General features: G+C 41.4%; 2 protein-coding genes across 7 annotated transcripts in view; one reads left to right on the top strand and one right to left on the bottom strand.

Moving 5' to 3' along the window:
* Positions 1-13,500, top strand: part of PLPPR1 (phospholipid phosphatase related 1) — a 126,574-nt gene extending 113,074 nt beyond the window's left edge. For 3 of the 5 annotated variants that reach the window (XM_085566991.1, XM_021546350.4, XM_085566992.1), the window contains 4 exons: positions 2,629-2,879; positions 8,452-8,628; positions 10,562-10,693; positions 11,990-12,334. In XM_085566991.1, the coding sequence (XP_085423117.1) occupies positions 2,629-2,879; positions 8,452-8,628; positions 10,562-10,693; positions 11,990-12,022 (593 nt within the window). In that variant the 3' untranslated portion in view covers positions 12,023-12,334. Of the gene's footprint in view, positions 1-2,628; positions 2,880-8,451; positions 8,629-10,561; positions 10,694-11,989 lie in introns of all 5 variants that reach the window. The other 2 variants (XM_021546351.3, XM_021546349.4) reach the window with 1 other exon arrangement.
* A 464-nt stretch (positions 13,501-13,964) lies between these two features.
* Positions 13,965-16,655, bottom strand: MRPL50 (mitochondrial ribosomal protein L50). Of its 2 annotated transcripts, none has more exons than XM_021546347.3 (2): positions 16,465-16,655; positions 13,965-15,728 (listed from the first exon to the last, which is right to left on the bottom strand). In XM_021546347.3, the coding sequence occupies exons 1-2, from the start codon at positions 16,638-16,640 to the stop codon at positions 15,329-15,331; spliced, it is 576 nt and encodes a 191-aa protein (XP_021402022.3). In that variant the 5' UTR covers positions 16,641-16,655; the 3' UTR covers positions 13,965-15,328. The 2 variants fall into 2 exon arrangements, with proteins under 2 accessions (XP_021402022.3, XP_021402023.2); XM_021546348.3 differs by having other exon boundaries at positions 13,965-15,725; positions 16,465-16,574.
* Between the last annotated feature and the right edge of the window lie 1,713 nt (positions 16,656-18,368).

The raw sequence follows: 18,368 nt of genomic DNA on the forward strand, positions 1-18,368 counted from the left end.
CCCTTGCTCCAAGTCTCCAGAGATGTGAGGTATAATCAGCCTGCGAGGGTCACATCCCTGCCAGACAGACTCATTGCTGCTGTGATTTTCACAGAGCACAGCTTGGCAGAACTGTGAGAGACACACTGCAGCAGACAAAATGCACCACAGTCAGAATGTGACAAAGGTTTCAGACATGGCTTGCTCTGCTCTTCTCCACATTACTGCAGGCCTTGGCAGCTGTGTTTGAGCCACCACTTTCTGTGCTACCAAATATTAAGAAAATGCAAGTGTTAAAAATTGTTTTCTTAATGGAGAGAAGTACCTTTGTATATATGCACTTCCTAGAGATTGAAATAGTTTTGTGTAGCTCATGACCTTTTCCTGAAATATCTTGGTCCTTGGCTTGTACTTGCACAATAAAGAGCATGAGCCAGACTGCCTGACACTTAAATTTCCTCTAATTATTGTAAAGGCTGGGTAATAATCCTCCCTGCACTCCCTGTAATTTGCACGGCACATCAGAAAGCTGCTATTTAAAGCAAGCTGTGCCAAAAAAAATTAAAATTTTGACAGAGTGTTGTATATAAAACAAGATTCCTCTCTGTCATAACTTCGGCTGTTTCACCAGGCTGAATAGATACCCTTCTGCTTTTTTCTTTTGAACTTTCTTGTGCACTGAGTAATGTAGGTGAGAATTTCCTGATGGCTGTGGAAAACCCTGGATTTGAAATATTACCAGAGGGATAAAGGAAATAAAAGAGCAGTCTCTGTGCTCTTCTTTTAAACACATTTAGCAAGATAAATGGGAGGAAAACTGTCACATCATTGAAAAGACAGGGGCCAGTCCTAATGGTTTTTCTCTTCAAGCCTGGTCTTACAAGCTCTCAGAGATAAGCATTATACCCTTGATAGCTCAGCTACCTCAGGTGGTATAAAAGAAGCAGGATGGCTCCTGTGACAGTGCTGGAAACAAAAAGTTTTAATTAAAGGCAAAAACAAAAAAGCTCTTTACAGAGAAAAACCGAGTCAGGGCAAAAGGCTCTTGCCCCTGCTAAAACACTTCACAAAAACGATTTACTTCTTTTGTTCTCTTCTTTTTCTAGGGAATTGCTTAGGAGGGACTTTTTGGTTCCTGTCCAATTAGCTGTCCTTAAGTTTGAGGTGAAGTCCCCAAGGTTCTATGAGATGTCTTTTAACCAAACTGAGGGGAGAAATTTCTGGGCTTTTTTTCCTTTTTAAGGGGACAAGAGTAACTTGTTTACTCCGTCAACAGGGGGCACATTCCTACACAGTCCTGCAGCCTAAAACCAGAAGAAAGCACCCTCCTTCTTTGGCCACCACCGGCTTTTTTAATCTATTATCACATACCAGTCCATTAATAATAAATAAAAATAAACATACATGAAGAATAGGAATACATTCAGCCTCCATAATCACCTTACTGTGTGATGCTCCTTGCTGTCCTTGGGGAAGGATGGTGAGGAGGAGCAGCTCTGCAGCCCTGCAGCCCCTCCAGGCTGTTTCCCAAGGGAAGGGCTCTTCCCATCAGTTCCTCAGCGAGGGATCTCTGCCACAGTGACACCAAACCATCTCTCTAACCCACTGGCCCCGCCAAACCCCACTCAACACTTGTACAACATATCCATTTTACTTAGTTTTATTTTGTGTTAGTGCCCGTACATGATGCATTATTTTGAGTCTCTCATATTTTTTGTGTCTCAGACTAGAACAGCCTTTTAATCTGTTTTTTAACTCAGTATAGATAAGCAGTGAAGATGTAACAATCACGGTGGTGCCAGCTCTTAAGATTTTATCACAGCTTCCCTAAGATGATTTCCCTCGAGCTCCAGCTCTTGGTCATGTTTAAATACATAACAATCTCAGTTAATTTATAATTTAATGACTTTTGCTTACAGAGCTACAGAAGGGAGAAAGCAAAACTGCATGACCCTCAATATTCCTACATCAAGCCAGTATATATTTGTTCTATGTTTTTGTGACACTTTAATCAACCTTAGTAATGAGAAGGGGAAGAGGAGAGCTATTTGATCTTTCAGAACATTTAGGTTTGGTAATTTTGCAAACCTGCTGTTCTGTACCTTTGGTATGTAGCCATTACATGCATCTGAATGATCTTCAAATATTCATAGCAGCTGTTACAGGTATTGATAACAGTCAAGGGGAGTCTAGTAAAGGATGTGAAAACTGCTCTTTTGATCAAGAGATGCTTCACAATGCTGGAAAAGTTCCTGCATTCAAGTGAATACTTCATCTTACAAGATTGTGGTTATGTGCTCTTGAGCTGAATTGCAGCTGTCTTCCAGAGCAAAGCATTGGGTTGCTTCCAAGGGTACACACCAAATATTGCTAGGTCAGGATTGTAAATTTTCAACATCAAGGTGGCAAATCCAAAGTTCAAGCCAAATCCAAAATCCAAAAGGTACTTAATCCTAGGTATTTATGTTAGATAAGAGAAGTATTGTGTCTTAGCACTACACTGCTCTTTCAGGTTCAGAGATCCAATTTTTTTTGTCACAGATTTGTTATAAGTATTTGATACTACTCTTATTATGTCTCTCCCTCTCAGGCATAGTGGCATTTTCTAAACCTGTTAGAATAATCACTATTTTTAACCTTTTCTCACAGGAGTGTTTGCATTTGGACTTTTTGCCACTGACATCTTTGTAAATGCTGGCCAGGTTGTGACTGGGAACTTGGCTCCCTACTTCCTGACTGTGTGCAAACCCAACTATACTGGAAACGACTGTCGGGCCCACCACCAGTTCATAAACAACGGCAACATCTGCACAGGGGATGTGGCGGTGATTGAAAAGGCCAGAAGATCCTTTCCATCCAAACATGCTGCTTTGAGCATCTACTCAGCTCTATATGCCACGGTGGGTGCCAGTGATGGCTGCTGACTTGCAAGAGAGGTTTCTGTATTTTCTCAATGGGGCATTTTGCTTACAGTGGATTTTTGGAGGAAAAAAAGGTTGTTTTGTTGGCAGCTTTTTCCTTTATCAGTAGGGGAAGATCCCCTTCTCTCTCCATTTTACCAATCCTTGTATAAGCAAATGAAATGCTTATTTATTTTGAGGCACTGCATGCGGAGGCATGAGGTCCTAAACTTGTCTTCACTGCTGATTTTCTCATTCAGTTTTCTCTTCTCCCTACCCCTGTCTCATGAGCATTAAAATGAAGCTGATCCTTAAACAGCTTCTGGGTCGCTACATTTTTCACATGCCATGTGTTGCTGAACATTTAAAATTTAAATTCTGCCCTTTCAATAGAGGTCTGAACTTATGTTGAATTTTGCTTCACTCGTTTAGGACCTGAACTCACATTGCAATCAGGGTTCTAATAAAAGTCGGTGCCAGAATTTTGTTGTTATCACAGAGAAATGCACCCCAGCTGACAGACTGACAAGGTGACACTGCCATGCAGACAGGAAGGAAATTATGAAGTCTGATGAAACAGATCAACTGCTCCTTTGTGTTCTTGGCTAAAGTTTCTGTGATTTTTAAAAACTGATCCAAGAATCTTACTAGCAAAGCAGAAAACCTTGGTGGTTTTGCCATAAATATCCAAGGACTTAGCCTGCTTCTGAGCTCAAAATGCATTAACCTAGGTCTTTTCTCTCCCTATAGCTTGACTTGGAGTAGTGTCAGAATCTGTCTGTTGGTTATAAGTATGCAAAAAAAGCCTTAAAATAATTAAAGACAGGGTATTTAGTGAGTATTTTGCCCAGTGCTCTTGGAAGCAAATAAATAAAACACCACATTATTAGTCCTAAAATTAAGAGCCCACCCACTGCTGTTTCAATATCCATCTGTTTTCACTGAATGTTGTGTGAATAATGATGGAGAAATAAATTGTAACTCCTTTGATCAGGATTTGTTGGGAAATGTTTGGAAAGCCTGTAACATTTTGTGCACATTACGTCTGAACAATGTGCAACCCTGTGTGAAGTACAGCCCACAATATACTTAACATGGTTGTAGAAGCTGTTTGCACCATGATAGATTCTTAGGTGGAAGTTCCAGGGTCAGTCTTAGTCCTGGTTCTGTCCTAAGCTAGTTACATCCTTTGATGGACTTTCCCTGCCCAGCCTCCTTTGTTTCCTATGAGGGCAAATTTTCTACAACAGGCTGACTTCTACAGCTGAAGGGTAACGCTGTGTTTCTTCCTGAGCCTAAGCCCCAAGTAGTTTAGTATTTATGAGCTTAGTTTTCCAGGAATATCTGCTATGGCCCTGCACTTCTCACATAGGAAGATATCAGGAGCCAGAACGTGGAACTCTTTCTGAGCCACAGAGTCATGAAAGTTTGCCATTAAAGCATTTCAGCCCACAGTCCAATTTCAGCCCAGTTCTCTGCCTGAAGTCACCTTTTAGAGCTAAAAATGTGTTTTCTTGTCTTTTCTTTGTCTGTCAGCTAGGAATAAATGAGCATTACACAAGGAATGCATTGTTCATATCCAGCTTTGCTTAATAACTGTGCTGTGCACAGATTTTTGAGAAGTCTCTTGCTGATTCTAGTATGCATAATAATGTGGCCTACTGAACATAAAACACAGGTTATTTACTTAGTAATAGCCGTGTTTTGCAGAAAGATGAAGAATTTAGCCATAGGAGCAAGAAAAATAGAACAAGTACAACATAAGGAGGCTGGAGAATGGAATAAGCACGGACATGCTTCTCATTTTATAAATGTCTTATGAGATATGAGATCTAGAAGTCTTCTCCCTTCACTGAACTTCAAATATTCTGTGCAGGTGTCTTGCTTGTTCATGACTCTGCTACTGAAAACACTGCCAGTGTGACCAGTTTGGCTTTGTGGGTTTTTGGTGTTTTTGTTTTTTTATAACCTGGGATTTATATCTAATCAACTAGACTTTTCTTTATCACCTTCTAAAGAAGCTGAGGATAACCCAAAGCATCATTTCTCTGATCACTGCAGGTGGAAATTAATCTTGTATGCCTAAAGTAGGGGAAAGAGAAAAGGGGTGGCAGCCCTGGCTTCCATACTTAAAAAAAATAAAAAAGTTTGTCATCTAAAGAAGTTTTATCAGTCTCTCAGAATGATCACAAGAAGAGATGGCAGTCACTGTACCTGGTGCAAGCGGCTGTGCACTCACATGAATTTAAGTTCCTTTTCCAATTAAAAATAAATGGTTAGAAAAAGAGATCACCATTCCTGGTTCCAGCGCAAAGCCAGCTGATAGGATGTCAATCCTGGTTTCAGCATCAATCCACCTGCACTGGTCCAGCCCATGAGATGTCCAGGGTCCTGGGGGCACTGCCTGGGCTTGGGAGGATACCTCTCTATGGGCAGGGTTCCTCACCCCAAAGATCAGTGTCTCACTTTCTCTGTAAATTAATTATCATGTGCAGCCCATTCTACCAGTCTTTCTGGAAATGGGGAGAGGCTTTAGGGGTCTTGGGTAGTTTTAATCCCACCCTGTAGCCTATGTCCATTTCCTGTGCTATGTTGTGGTTATTTGTCACAGAAAAATGCCCTATCTCTGGCCCCCCTTTTCCAGCCAAAACTTGATATTTCTCATGTCTGTGTTAATAACAACAATCCTTGGTTATTTCCAACAGACCTTGGTTGCCTCCATGGCCATCCATTTATCAGTGTTTGAGACATACACATTACCCTCTTATCTTCTGGGAGTCAAGAGCACAAAAAAATCTCACTTTGGACCCTTGTTTAGATGACCCCAAGAGAGTGGGGATTTTCCACCGTAGCCACAATTTTTTTTTGTCCTTTTTAACTTCCTTTGAAGGTTTGTTTAAGAAAAATATTATAACAACCATTTGGTTTGTTATTCAGGCAAGAAAAATAAATTTCCAAGGTTGTTAATTAAAAAACAGGTGTCTGATAGATACTTGTTAGATCTTGTGAACAGACAGTGTCATTGATTCGTTCAACATGGGCTTAATCCAGGTGCAGTTTGTCAATGTCAAGGCATAATGAGCATTCCTCAGTTCATAGTGCAGCCACCACAATCCACCCCATGACTAAAATCAACTTCTCTGGGTCTCTGTTCCTGGACATGAATCCTCCTAAGATTTGGAAATGCTGAACAGCAGAGGACACTACAGCAAATACTTGCAGCAACCCAGATCAATTCAAGGCCTTGGCACCATGAGCAGCTGCACTGAGCATTGTTTTCAAAGGTTCTGCTTCTCTTATACTGTAGTATCTCTATGGTAAAAGAAAACATTGTCCGTAGAACATCTAGGACACAAACTTTTGTAATACTGGTATGAAATTTTGAACTCTCTAAGGAAAATAAACTGTCACAAATCTCCTCACTTTCTACTGAAGGGACAAGATAAATTTCTTCCACTCTGCCTTTCTCATTATAGATATAACGTGTTCTCAAAATATGTATATATTTGCATATACATATAAAAATGTATATGCCTGTTTTAAACTTGCAGACAAAAAAGCCTCTTTTGTCTATGATTTTGTCTCTCTGAAAAACATGAGAGAGGAATCATATGGGATAAATGCTGCTATCACACACTGCATATTGCTAAATACATTACTTGATACTACTGATAATATCACAGCAAAAAGCTGAACAGACAAATTGTATAGTTAAATCATGTGTCATTTATTTAATATGTTGTAGACATGTTTTTATATTCAGGTCTTTCCTCCTTTCTGGTTTTGACATTTAGAGTTTTGTAAATAAATTAACTCTACGGATAGCATCGTGGGAAATTTTCAAAAACACTTGCTGCATGTAGGAAAAAAAAAATGGTTTTGGTTTTACTGAAATTTTGGTCTCTTGCACAGAGCTCTGAAACCATGCTCTAAATGTGGGTAAACACTATAGGAATCCTAAAAAAATATCTTGGCTTTTGGGCCTGAACAATAAAGATCAAGCTGCAGTGATTGGAAAGTCTGATCAGAAAGGAGATGCTCTCCCAGTTATTTCTGAACATAGTGCATGACTTATGGATGAACTGGAGTCCATCTTCTGGGAAAACAGTTTGTCTTGTTTAAAACCTTCCTCATGAGAGTTTAACAGATTTTTCTCAGCAATCTGTTCACATCGTTGGTTACCCTCTGTGCTAAAAATGTTCTTTTTACTACAAGTTTACATTTTATTGCCAAGACGTGTGAAACTCCAATTACAGATACTTCCCTTCTGTGACAAAGAGAGGCCTCCCATCTGGGTAACCCAAAGGTCTAACTTCATCTCATACCTGTAAGGAGACAAGCATGTATGGGTTGTTCCCTGCAGCTGTGGTTCACAGCTGTCACAGCAGGACTGCATTCTTACTTTAAAGAGGTGATGGGTTTTCCTTTGGATTCTGCAAACAGCAGTGGTGCTTCGGTGGGGAACAGGAAAGCAATCTGCCTCCCTATTGCTCGATTGAATTGAGTACAAGGAATGCATAGGGTGAAAGGGTGGGTGGTAATTATTCACGCAGTGACAATGATTTGATTTTTTTCCCTATTGTTTCCAAAGAACCTTAATGTGAGTTTTGGTGATAGGTACAGCTTAACCTGCCAGCCAAGACTGGGGCAAGGTTGCCGCCTAGTGCTCACTGTGAGCTGTCATAAGGCATTTGCTATAGTCAGGTTCAGGTGTGGAAAAAAAATGCAAGCATCAACATCTCAGATTAGCAAAGCTTTGGAAATCACGTAGGCTTACATACCTGTTGTATGAAAAGGATTTTAATTCATTGCTTTTTCATCAGACTCAGTTTGCTTCATTTTTCTTATTTTGTGGCTCTGGCACGAATAACAGATTGCTAAATGTGAGTCACGTGTTTTTACTCTCTGTCAGAATGTATTAAAAAAATTCCCAATAAACTGCCAGAATCATGTGGGGTTCGTTAAAAAATATTTGAAGAACAGTGAAACTTCTTTTTCCAGAATTACGTTCTCAAAATCAACTTTGTTTTGAAAGAAACCTCTCTTACACTGTGTTTCCTTTCATCTTGCAGGGGGAATGGCTGGAATGGTTTCTCTCAGTGTTCTCTGTTCCTTAAAATTAAAACCATCTAGGAAACTGGAGCAGTTAGTTCATACAGATTCTAAGCACTCCACCTTCTGCACGTTACAATTTCTGCAGGAGTATAAGCCTGAACTCCTGAGTCCCTTTGCAGCATTTAGTTGTGTGCATTCAGAGTGCGTGTTTGCCACCGTATGAACTGGTTGTTGCACAAAATCAGTAAAGCTGAGCCTGTGCATGACTGCTCAGAAAAGGTCCATCATGTAAATGCAAGAGGATATTTCACATCATTTAGCAGTATTGTGTTTGTACTCCTACAGTTGTTCTCTAAATTACCTGAAACCTCTTCCTCCATTTTCCGGTGCTTTTTTTTTTTTCTTTTTAATGAATCATGAGGTTTGTCACATCTTTACTGATTTAGAATTTGTCTGGGTAGGATAGATGCATTTCTGGTGGAACCACTTTTTATTTTTGGTTTGCCCTTTCTTACAGATGTACATCACAAGCACTATTAAAACAAAGAGCAGCAGGCTAGCCAAGCCTGTGCTATGTCTGGGAACCCTGTGTGCTGCCTTCCTCACTGGGCTAAATCGAGTGTCTGAGTATCGAAACCACTGTTCAGACGTGATCGCAGGCTTCATCTTGGGGAGTGCTGTAGCCTTGTTTCTGGTAAGTCCATCAGTCTTTCTGTGTTCCCTTTAAATATACCACATTAAAAAACAAAACAAAACAAAACAACAAAACAAACAAACCCCTAAAGCAAAACAAAACAATTGCAATCACTTGTAGCCTGCAAGATCTAATTATAGCCCCATCTAATTAAAAGTATTATCAAAGAAAATCCTAATATGAAATCAGGTTCATACTAATTGGTAAGTCTAATTCAGTAGCATTTGTAAATTTTATATATTTCAATTATTTGAATTACTCTCCATGTTCTTACTTGATCTGTCCTGGAAAATGCTACAAAAGGTGGTGTAGATTTCAATAGCAAAAGGAGGGTGTGCTTGAGACTCCTTCTCTGTGTTGCAAAACCCCTCTGTTTTTCTTGTATTTGGCAAAAATGTAAGGTACAGTGTGTTATCTGGGGCTCTGAGCTGTGATCCTGGTTCTCAATTTTGTTTCAGACCATAAAAGAAGCAAAAAAGAAGGGAAAGTCAGGATAAAATTCCCTTGGAGATAAAACTACCTCCCTTTGCATCTTTTAGAGAAAACCTGAAATGGTTCCCCCCTCACAAACATACTAAAATATAGCAAAGGCCTTCCCACAGAATCTAGGAAGAGAATCTCTCCAGACTCTGAATGTAACTGTCTCTCCTATGGGCTGTGTGGTTTAAATGTTTTGTTTGGTGATAGGTCTCTTGCTGAGGATTTACTTACACAGCAAGCAGTCCAGGTCACTCTCACTATTACCAAGAAATGTGCCTAGTTCCATTTAATCAAAATATGCTTCAAAACTATCCACTGCATAGCAACAGACACTTTATCCCTGTAATCAGGAGGGATTAGGTTTCAAAGATCCCTTAAATCTTGATTGTCCTGTCGCTCTTTTTTTTTTTTTTTTCTATTCTGTACTTGAAAAAGCATCAACAAATCTTCAAGCATCATTTATTCCTGTGCTCATTTCAGATAAAAATATGTCTACAGCCTCTGACCTGAATCTCCTTGACTTTAATGTGAATAATTTGTCTAGTTCCTGCTGGGAAAGGCAGTTTAAATCTCACCCATGCAATTTAAGAGGCAGCTGCCCCATCTATCAGGCCAGGACAGTGTCTGTGCTCCCAGTACCTGTTGGTGGCAGTGACAGCCTGTCCCCAGCTGTATTTTGACCTTGCAGACCTTCTGGCACCCTCCAAGTGTCACAAGCTGAATTTCAGAGTGGTGGAAAGGGTCTCCCCAGAGGAGTGTTGTCAGATCTCTGGCACTGATCCTGCTGGCACAGGACCCACCAGGCTGCAGCCTGCTTCTTGCTTGGGTCTATGGCAGTGAAGGGGAGCAGCCAGCAAGTAAAACACTCCACCAGTAAATGTGTCAGCTCCTGTGTACCTTCTTTTTTCCGTGTCTTCAAGCTACCCACTGCTGTGCACGGTTGCTCTTACTGGCATCACCATCACCACATGTGAGTGGTGCTGTGAGTCTAGTCATGCATAAGGGATAAATATACAAATCAAGGGTAAACACAACAGTAGTGATGCTAGAAGCATGCAGGAATGATGCTAAATGGTGCCATCCAGATGTGAGGGAGGTTCAGCCATCTACAGAGCATGTTCACTGTTTGAAAATGACAAAGTCAAGAGTCTGAAGGGAGTATTTAGCCAGTTAAGGGCATCATTTGGGTAGTGTGTGGTTCTGGGATGATAAGGCATATATGGGGGTCTCTGCTGTTTCCAGTGTGAGAATGGTTCATCACTAAAGCAGTCCATCATGCCCAGCCATGTCAGTAACTACTCTGCATCCCAAGGCTGACACAGATGATGCCTTGAACCCAAACCCAGGTTAAATTATTTCAGCTGTGCCCCACATAGTAATTCATTCCCTCGCCAGGTTTTTCCTGGGGAGGGAACATACTGACCTCACTCTGTTTTTTTTCTGCATTGCACAGGGGATATGTGTTGTCCATAATTTTAAGGGCAGTCATGCAGCTCCTTCTAAACCGAAGCCTGAAGACCCAAGAGGAATGCCACTAATGGCTTTTCCCAGGGTGGAAAGTCCTCTAGAGACACTGAGTGCACAGGTACTGTAAATATCTTACCCAGACCATCACCAAGCACATTTTCTGTTGCATCAGAGTAAAAAGTAGTTTTGTACCTGACTACATGTGCCTCATTTCAAGCCCATGGAACAGAGCGAAACTGTGTCACAGCAGTTTGTTTTAACGCATTTATCCCTGAAACTACCAAATACTATAGATCTTCTGCCCCCATACATGTCCACAGCTAAAGAAGTAAGATTTCACATGCCTCACAAATGTTTCCTTATAAGAATAGAAAACTGAGAAAAAAGTAAAAATAATTCTGCCTATTTACATTCTAGAAAACTTTTGGGATGTATGAAGGATTTATTCTTTCCTGAGGATAAACTAGTCTGTTTTATTCTGTAATAAAAATATTACAGAGATTAGGTGTTTTATTCTTATTACTGTTTTGGTATCTTCTATAATAAGAAGAAATCATATACCTTTTCTAAGTCATCCAAAGAAAAATTATTAGCATTCTTTCAAGCCTGCAAAAAAATAGCTAGTGGGAATATCGACAATTTAAATGGCTTGTGTTGGCATAACTGCATCAGACCCAGTCTTTTCAAAACAGACAAGTAAATGCAACCTGCCAGAAATTCTGGGAACAAGGATAAATTGTAGCCAATTAGTTATCTGAAATACACTGATGTAATTTATTTGGTCTTCCAATTGTACTTCCTTTATTAGACGGCCTGTTACGCAAGATTAGTGGAAAGATCAATAGCAAGTTTTGTTAAGTCTTTGTGAAATAAACTGAAAAGAGGATTTTTTTTTTTTTAAGGGAAATATACTGTCTCTAATGTCTGGAAATCCTTTGCTTAATTGAAAAGTCAATTTTGATTAGGCGAAGATTTACTGGAAGTCTTTCCACTAAATCTGCAGAACTGTGTGCATTAGATGTTCTCTTGATGGGTTTATAGTCCAGAAAGTAAGTGCTACTTATATATCTACATTGTGTTGTGTAGACAGAAGGGCTGAGCAGGTGAAAATATTGAGCTGTGAGAAATACTTTGTCCAGTCAACTGTTTATAGCTACTGGACTGTGAAATGCAGGTAGGGACTGAACTTTAACTGTTGATCTAACTGAAATCTACAAGATAATTTTCTTAAATTATAATTAAGAACTGGTATAATTATAATTAATTATAATATATGGTATAATTATTGACCATAGATCTACATGCAAGTTTTATTTGTGAGGGTTTTTCCCACTGCTTTTGCACACTAGTAGAGTATGTCAGTGCTAGACTGCTGTATAAAAATGTTCATGTGTCTGCCTTTTCCTCTTTGCAGAATCACTCTGCCTCTATGACTGAAGTAACCTGAGATGGGAGATCGGCAGCTGAAGCTATTTTTTACTACCCTCCAGTAAAATACTTCAAGACACACAGTTACTAAATGTTTAACTGTGACGACTAGTATTATGTTATGTCTAGTTAGAGGCTAATGTTTTGTACTTTTTTTGTATGAGGAAGTGACGTAGCTTGCCCTGATTTTTTGTCAGCTTTAATATTATTATGCTAGACTTTAAAAGCAAAACAGAAAAAGAACAAAAAAAACCCTTTTCTTGTTTCAAGTGTGCACTGAGGAACTACATCTATGGAATTGTTGATGTTGTTATGTGATATTTGTACACAATTTTTTTTCTTCTCAGTTTTGAATTTATATATCTTGGGGGGGAAAAATTCACTTTTACCTTTTCTTACCGTAAGAAGTTCTGGGTCAGATTCTCATCTGAGTTAACTCAGCATGGATCTGCAGCAATTGCATATATTTAATTAATATTAAAACAACAGTGATCAGGAATCTAACCTGAATAATACTATCAACAAGAAACAAAAATCCATCCTTGATTCAGTGAGCTACTTAAGTGTTCCCTAAGAGTTAATGGACTTCAGTTACCACCCAGTTCCCAGACTAGAAGCATGTTCTTAAGCACCTCACTGAATCAAAGCCTGATTGTTCTGGTGTGGGTGATTGTGCCAGTTATTGAAGAATGACTAAAACAACATCCTTGGTCTGCAGTATAGACAGACAGGACATCAAAATTTATAGTAGTAGCTGATAGCATGTGAGCTGACTATTATCATCTCCCTAGACCCTCCTTCCTCCCCGAGGCCCAGCTAAAGCTCCCAGTGAAACCTGGCTTCAGGAATTGACTATGGGGATATACAGCCACCACTGTGGGGCTCCGGCTGCGCTGTAAGTGTTTCATCATTTCATCATAGATTTGTGGGGTAACTAATGACACTGGTGCAAAGGAAAAGTGGCACCACTCCTAAACCAGGGTGGCAATTCCTTGGCATTCAAATTGGCATAGCCAAGAAGCCAGTTTTGCTGCCCAAAATGTATTTTTTTTTTCCTGAGGGGCTTTGACAAGTCAAAAAAAAAAAAAAAAGACTGAAAGAAAAGGAAAGACAAACAGAAAGACAGAGACAAAAGAAAGAAAAGAAAGAAAAGAAAGAAAAGAAAGAAAAGAAAGAAAAGAAAAGAAAAGAAAGAAAAGAAAGGAAAGAAAAGAAAGAAAAGAAAGAAAGAAAATCTGAATCTGTAGTAGCAGTCTGCTTTTTTTTGTAAATTCTGCCATACAGAATTTATATCAAAACTGCTATTTTACAATTCAATAACTTTGTCTAAGCATTATGAAGACAACTCAGTATGGGTTGGGGATGGGAAGAACAAAACTAATCCCATTTACAATAGTTAGAACTAGGGCAAAGGCTTCATTAAATGATTTTTCACTGTTTCTAGGATTTTCCTGCATCTCATTCTTCTAGCATGGTGATAACTGCTGTGTGTTTCCTTTAAAGAATGGAGCCTTTGTACTTTTACTGGAATGTTTACCTCACATTTCCATGTTGGTTCTTCTCAGCTTTTTTTTTTTTTTTTTTGTATATTTTTTCCAAAACAGAAGCAAAAAAAAAAAAAATTATCAAACAAGCAAACACATGAGCCAGTCTTTCATTTGCCTATGACACAAAGAAAATCTGGAATGTCTGTGTCTGGTTGTGTGGTGTTTCTTCCTGCTGATTCCTGCTTCTGGCTTAGGAATATAAGGATCAGACTTGGGCCATGCTTTCTGTGGCCATGAGGAGCCTTTGCCAAGTGTTCTGGGTTCCTCACTGCAGCTGTAATCAAAATTCCAAAGGGAAAAATCTGTTCTGAGTAATTTTATTAAGAAATACACTCCCAAGCTGGCTTTTTCACACTTTCGTCTGATTTTCACTACTGCTCTGGCCTAAAACAAAGAAAGATGCATGGACAGGGCTTCTATTTATTAATTTATTTATTTGTAATTAAATTCAACTGAAGTGACAAACTTTTAAAAGCCCAGGGATAAAGTGATTAAGCATCTAAAAATCTTGCCCTTCCATGGCACAGGACTTCAATGTCATTTCAGATTTCTGCTTTTTCAGCTTATTACAAGCAGTTAAATGTTTTGCATCTCAAACACCCATGTGTTTGATCTCTCCCCTTGTACTCCAGTCCTGCAGCTTCCTGTGCTGAAGGAAGCATGAGGTCTGCACCTCCAAGAGACTGGTACGTCTGGGATCAGGGAAATGGCAGTTTGACTGAACTCAGACACAGCAAAACACAAGACAAGCTGCTGTCCAGCTCATTTCTTGCCTGTCACAATTCCCAGTCCTGTTTTTCACTTTGTTCTGATCACATTACATGAGCTATCAAAGTTACGTCCTTGGAGAGACACAAAAAGGGGAATGAGCACAAAGTGCAACTACAACTGAAGTGTTTTCCCAGATAGTGAACGTTAAAGATGAAACAAGGAGGCACAGGTATCACTGACTTTGATGGAAGGACATAATTTCATGAAAAAGTAACTTCCAATTCACTGCTCCTAAACAGCCTCTGAAGCCAACAAGATGAGTTAGCCATTTGTCACACTGTGGTTTCCCATAAGCTACAGAGGAGGGATTTATGAACATTCAGCCTTCCATAGTGATCAGTGAAACATCCCCAGTGCACTCACCCCAGTTCATCCCGTAGTGGAACATGTAGGTGTGTACACTTAGACTATTCTGTCATTCTCCAATAGTCAAAAGGAGAAAGAAAGCATTTCCTAAATTTCTTCAGAGCTTTTGAGAAAAAAGCAGCACTTGAGACGTTTGCTCAGTTAAGATAACTGAGTACTGTAAATACACAAAAGCAGCAGTGCCTGAGTGTGCTTCATGCATCTGCAGGCTGAAAGAAACTAGGGGAGCCTGGAGCAGTACAACCAGGACATTTCTGATTATTCCCAGAAAGATCACATAGACTTTTAACCTCACTGGAAACAACTTGTTTCATAGAAAACACTCATGAAGTACCATGCATTTCTCAGACTGTTTATTTTCTTGTCCTCCTGACTTCACTGCTTGCCTCCTCCAATTAAAAGCAGACCTGCCTCATCAATTAGATGGGAAGAACAACTAACACCCAAAGAACTTAAAAAATGGGGCCCTTAACAAGCATTGGAGAATTCAACAAGATGCCTCAATAGCAGCTGATTTTATAGGGCTCTCCGCCATTACTGAGTGATTTCAATGAACTTCTATTACTGAAAGTCACAGATTTCACCCCAACCAGGGGGCTTTCCTGCTGCCCTACAGGCACAGGAATGCTCTGTGGGGGGACTCACTGCTGCCAGATGATTTTCAGGTTCGGGGGCAGCTCTGCGGCCGCGAGTTCATCGATCTTGGTGCCGTCTTTCATGGGGGTGCAGTAGAAGCCCAGCACATCCCCGGCGCAGCACATGCGATGCAGCTGCGAGTTGGGGACAGCGTGCCCTAGCTCTGCCGCCAGCCGGGCCAGCAGGCGATACTTCAGCCTGTTCTCCTGCAGGGGAGCCTGCTGCCAGTCGTCGGGAACAGAGGGCCCAAAGACCTCCCTGACGTGGCCCTCGAGGCAGCTCTGCAGGTCCTCAGGAGGGACGTAGCTCCGGCGGAGTGGCGGGGGCTGGATCAGGCTGGGCTCGCTGCTCTCCTCCTTCTCAGGAACTGCTCGGTCTGCTTCCACTTCTCCCTCCTCCTTCCTGCTGGCACCAGAACACATGTTCAGCCTCTGGGCTACACAAGACAGAGTCAGAGCATTTTTGTACCCGTGGTGTTTTAAACCACTCAGTCCAGGCACTCCACATATCCCACGGACTCATCAGGTCTGTTACCAGAAGTGCACAGGCTTTCCCCAAGTGCTGCTCCCCACACAGGCTGCCTCTGCAGAGCAATCACACCCCCCAACCTTATTTCATTGCTCTGAGTGAAAGCAGGATTTTAACAAGATTAGTTACTTGTTTTCTGTTACAAACCCATTTTCTAATTTGCTGTGAATAAAAACCATTTCAGAAAATAACCACTCCTACTGAAGAAAATCAGTGCCCATATGTAAGAAAAAAGTAATTATTAGTTTTAAGACAAAAATTTACCTTCTCATATGCCCCAATCTAGTCAACAACCCATGTATGGTTTCACGCAAAATGTTACAGAGGAACTGTTTCTCATTCCTGCGAAAACCCTTCCCACTCCTAACAAAAGCAGTAACAGCTCTAAAGGCTCCAACCCTGCACCGCCAGTAGTGCACCTCGGTGGGCGCTGGTTGCCCAGAGAACCTGAGGAGCCTCCTTCCCTAAGAACACTCCAAAGCCTCCTGGACAAACCCTGAGGGCCTTGCTCAGGGGGTGCCAGGCTAAATGACCTACAGAGGGCCACGGCCCGGTGAAGGCCCAGCATGACGAGAAGGCCAGACGCCACCCCCACCCTCTGCCCTGCGGGTACCTGCGGCCGCCCCAGAACGCCCTGAGCCCCACAGGGCCGAGCTGCGGCCTCCGCCGCGCCGCCACCCACAGCGCCCGCGCCGCCGCCATGCTGGGAGCGCGCCGGGCGCTGCCGCCGCCGCCGCGGTGACGCATTTCTGCCGCGCCCCGCAAAGCCTCCTGGGAAAGGTAGTCCATTCCCTCAAGCCTGCGCCCTCGCTGGGAAGTCGAATGTGTGGAAATTCCCTTCAGAAAAGCCGTTCTTTGATGTCTGGTCTTTGCGTGCTTTCAGGCCTAATCGACAGGAAAGACCATTTTGTCCGTGTAACAGAAACTAGTCAACAAGCTCTAAGTGATGGCCAGGCCTTTGAAAGGCAGGTTACTTCTTGGCTGAATTGCCTTGTTGAGGTGTAGGGCTTGACAGGCTTCAGTTACCTCAGACACAGGCGAGGTTAGCAAGTCTTGGAAAGTAGGATGTACCACTGATGGTGGACACAAAGAATGGAGAATTTATGGGCACAAGGATATTTGGGAGAACCCCCAAGGAAAGGAATAAACTGATAAAGCCAATGCAGCAGCTGTGCTGGATCAGCTCCGGTGGGGCAAAAGGTAATTCCAATACGGTCATCAACTCATGGCCACCAGTTTAAGAAACCACTGACTGAGCATGCAGACTAATTAGCATGAGAACCAAGAGGATCATTAACTGACAGCAAACAGAATACTAATTATTATGAAAACTAGATAACTTGTGGTCATTGAATATTAATTCCTTTGTTTACTAATATATATAAATAGGGGGAAAATTTTGTCATCTTGATGGTGGTTTATAAAAAAGAGGGAGAGAGACTTTCTGCACAGACAGATGGTGACAGGATAAGTGGGATGGTTTTAAACTAAAAAAGGGAAGGGTAGATAGTTGGAATAAATTCTTTGCTGTGAAGGCAGTGAGGCCTTAACACAGGTTGCCCAAAGAAGCTGGGAACGCCCTATCCCTGGAAATGTTCAAGGCCAGGTTTGGACAGGGCTCAGAGCAACCTGTTCCAGTGGAAGCTGTCCCTGCCCATGGCAGGGAGGTTGGAACTAGATGGGTTGAAAAATATAATTGTTTGGGTCATTTCTAATGCAAATGATTCTGAGATTAATCTTCGATCAGAATATCAGTAGGGTGCTGTCATGTGGGGACCCAGAGGACCACAGCTGAAGCAGGAAGGAGGTGTTATTCCTGACACTAACATCAGACTCTGGAGTGTTTTTTGGCAAATCACTTGCTCTTTGTTCATTGTCAGGATAAACTAAATGCAGACCTTAATTATGCAGTGACTAGATCCACATGAAGGATTTTGGTTGTTTATTTATTGCCTGTGTGACACATTGGTTATTAACTCAAGAGGCCATGAGGAGGTGGTTACAGGCCAATGATTTTGCCTGTTTTCCCTGTATTTGTTGGCAGGAGCAGCGAGTGCCAGTGGCCAGGAGGAGCAGCCAACAGAGAGAGGTGACCCTGCAAAGGTGTGGAGTCCTCTGGGTGACCTGGCCCTGGCTGCTTAGGGGGCTGCTCCAAGGCCTCATGGGTTGATTGGTGTAGCACGTAGCCAGGCAAATATTCTTACATAAACCTAGGCCTGCTGTTTTTGCCATTTATGCCTTTTTTTCATGACCATCTGACTAGCTTTTGCTAACAAAGCTTACACCTTTAAAAGGGATATAGCAATGTGCCAAAGGTCGAACCATGTGTCTGCAACATCAGCCTCATTACTCAAGCTACGCAACAGGTACACCAAGATGCCTTCATGCGTGCTTTTCGTTAATTATTGTGGAAAATGCCACCGTAAAGGTGGTTTGTGAGGACAGACTTTGCACAGCCCTGACTCAATGTGTGCAACACTAACACAGTGTTTACCAGCCTCCTCTCACCAGAAATGG

The sequence above is a fragment of the Lonchura striata genome, chromosome Z (genome assembly GCF_050655825.1).
Source record: "Lonchura striata isolate lonStrDom1 chromosome Z, ASM5065582v1, whole genome shotgun sequence".
Classification (NCBI taxonomy): Eukaryota; Metazoa; Chordata; class Aves; order Passeriformes; family Estrildidae; genus Lonchura; species Lonchura striata.

What these genes read in the sequence shown, in the direction of transcription:
- MRPL50 (XM_021546347.3), bottom strand. Translation starts at nt 16,640, where the DNA reads ATGGACTACCTTTCCCAGGAGGCTTTGCGGGGCGCGGCAGAAATGCGT. An exon ending in GCGTTCTGGGGCGGCCGCAG is followed by an intron (nt 15,729 to 16,464) that starts GTACCCGCAGGG and finishes TTCTGGTGCCAG; the next exon opens with CAGGAAGGAGGAGGGAGAAG.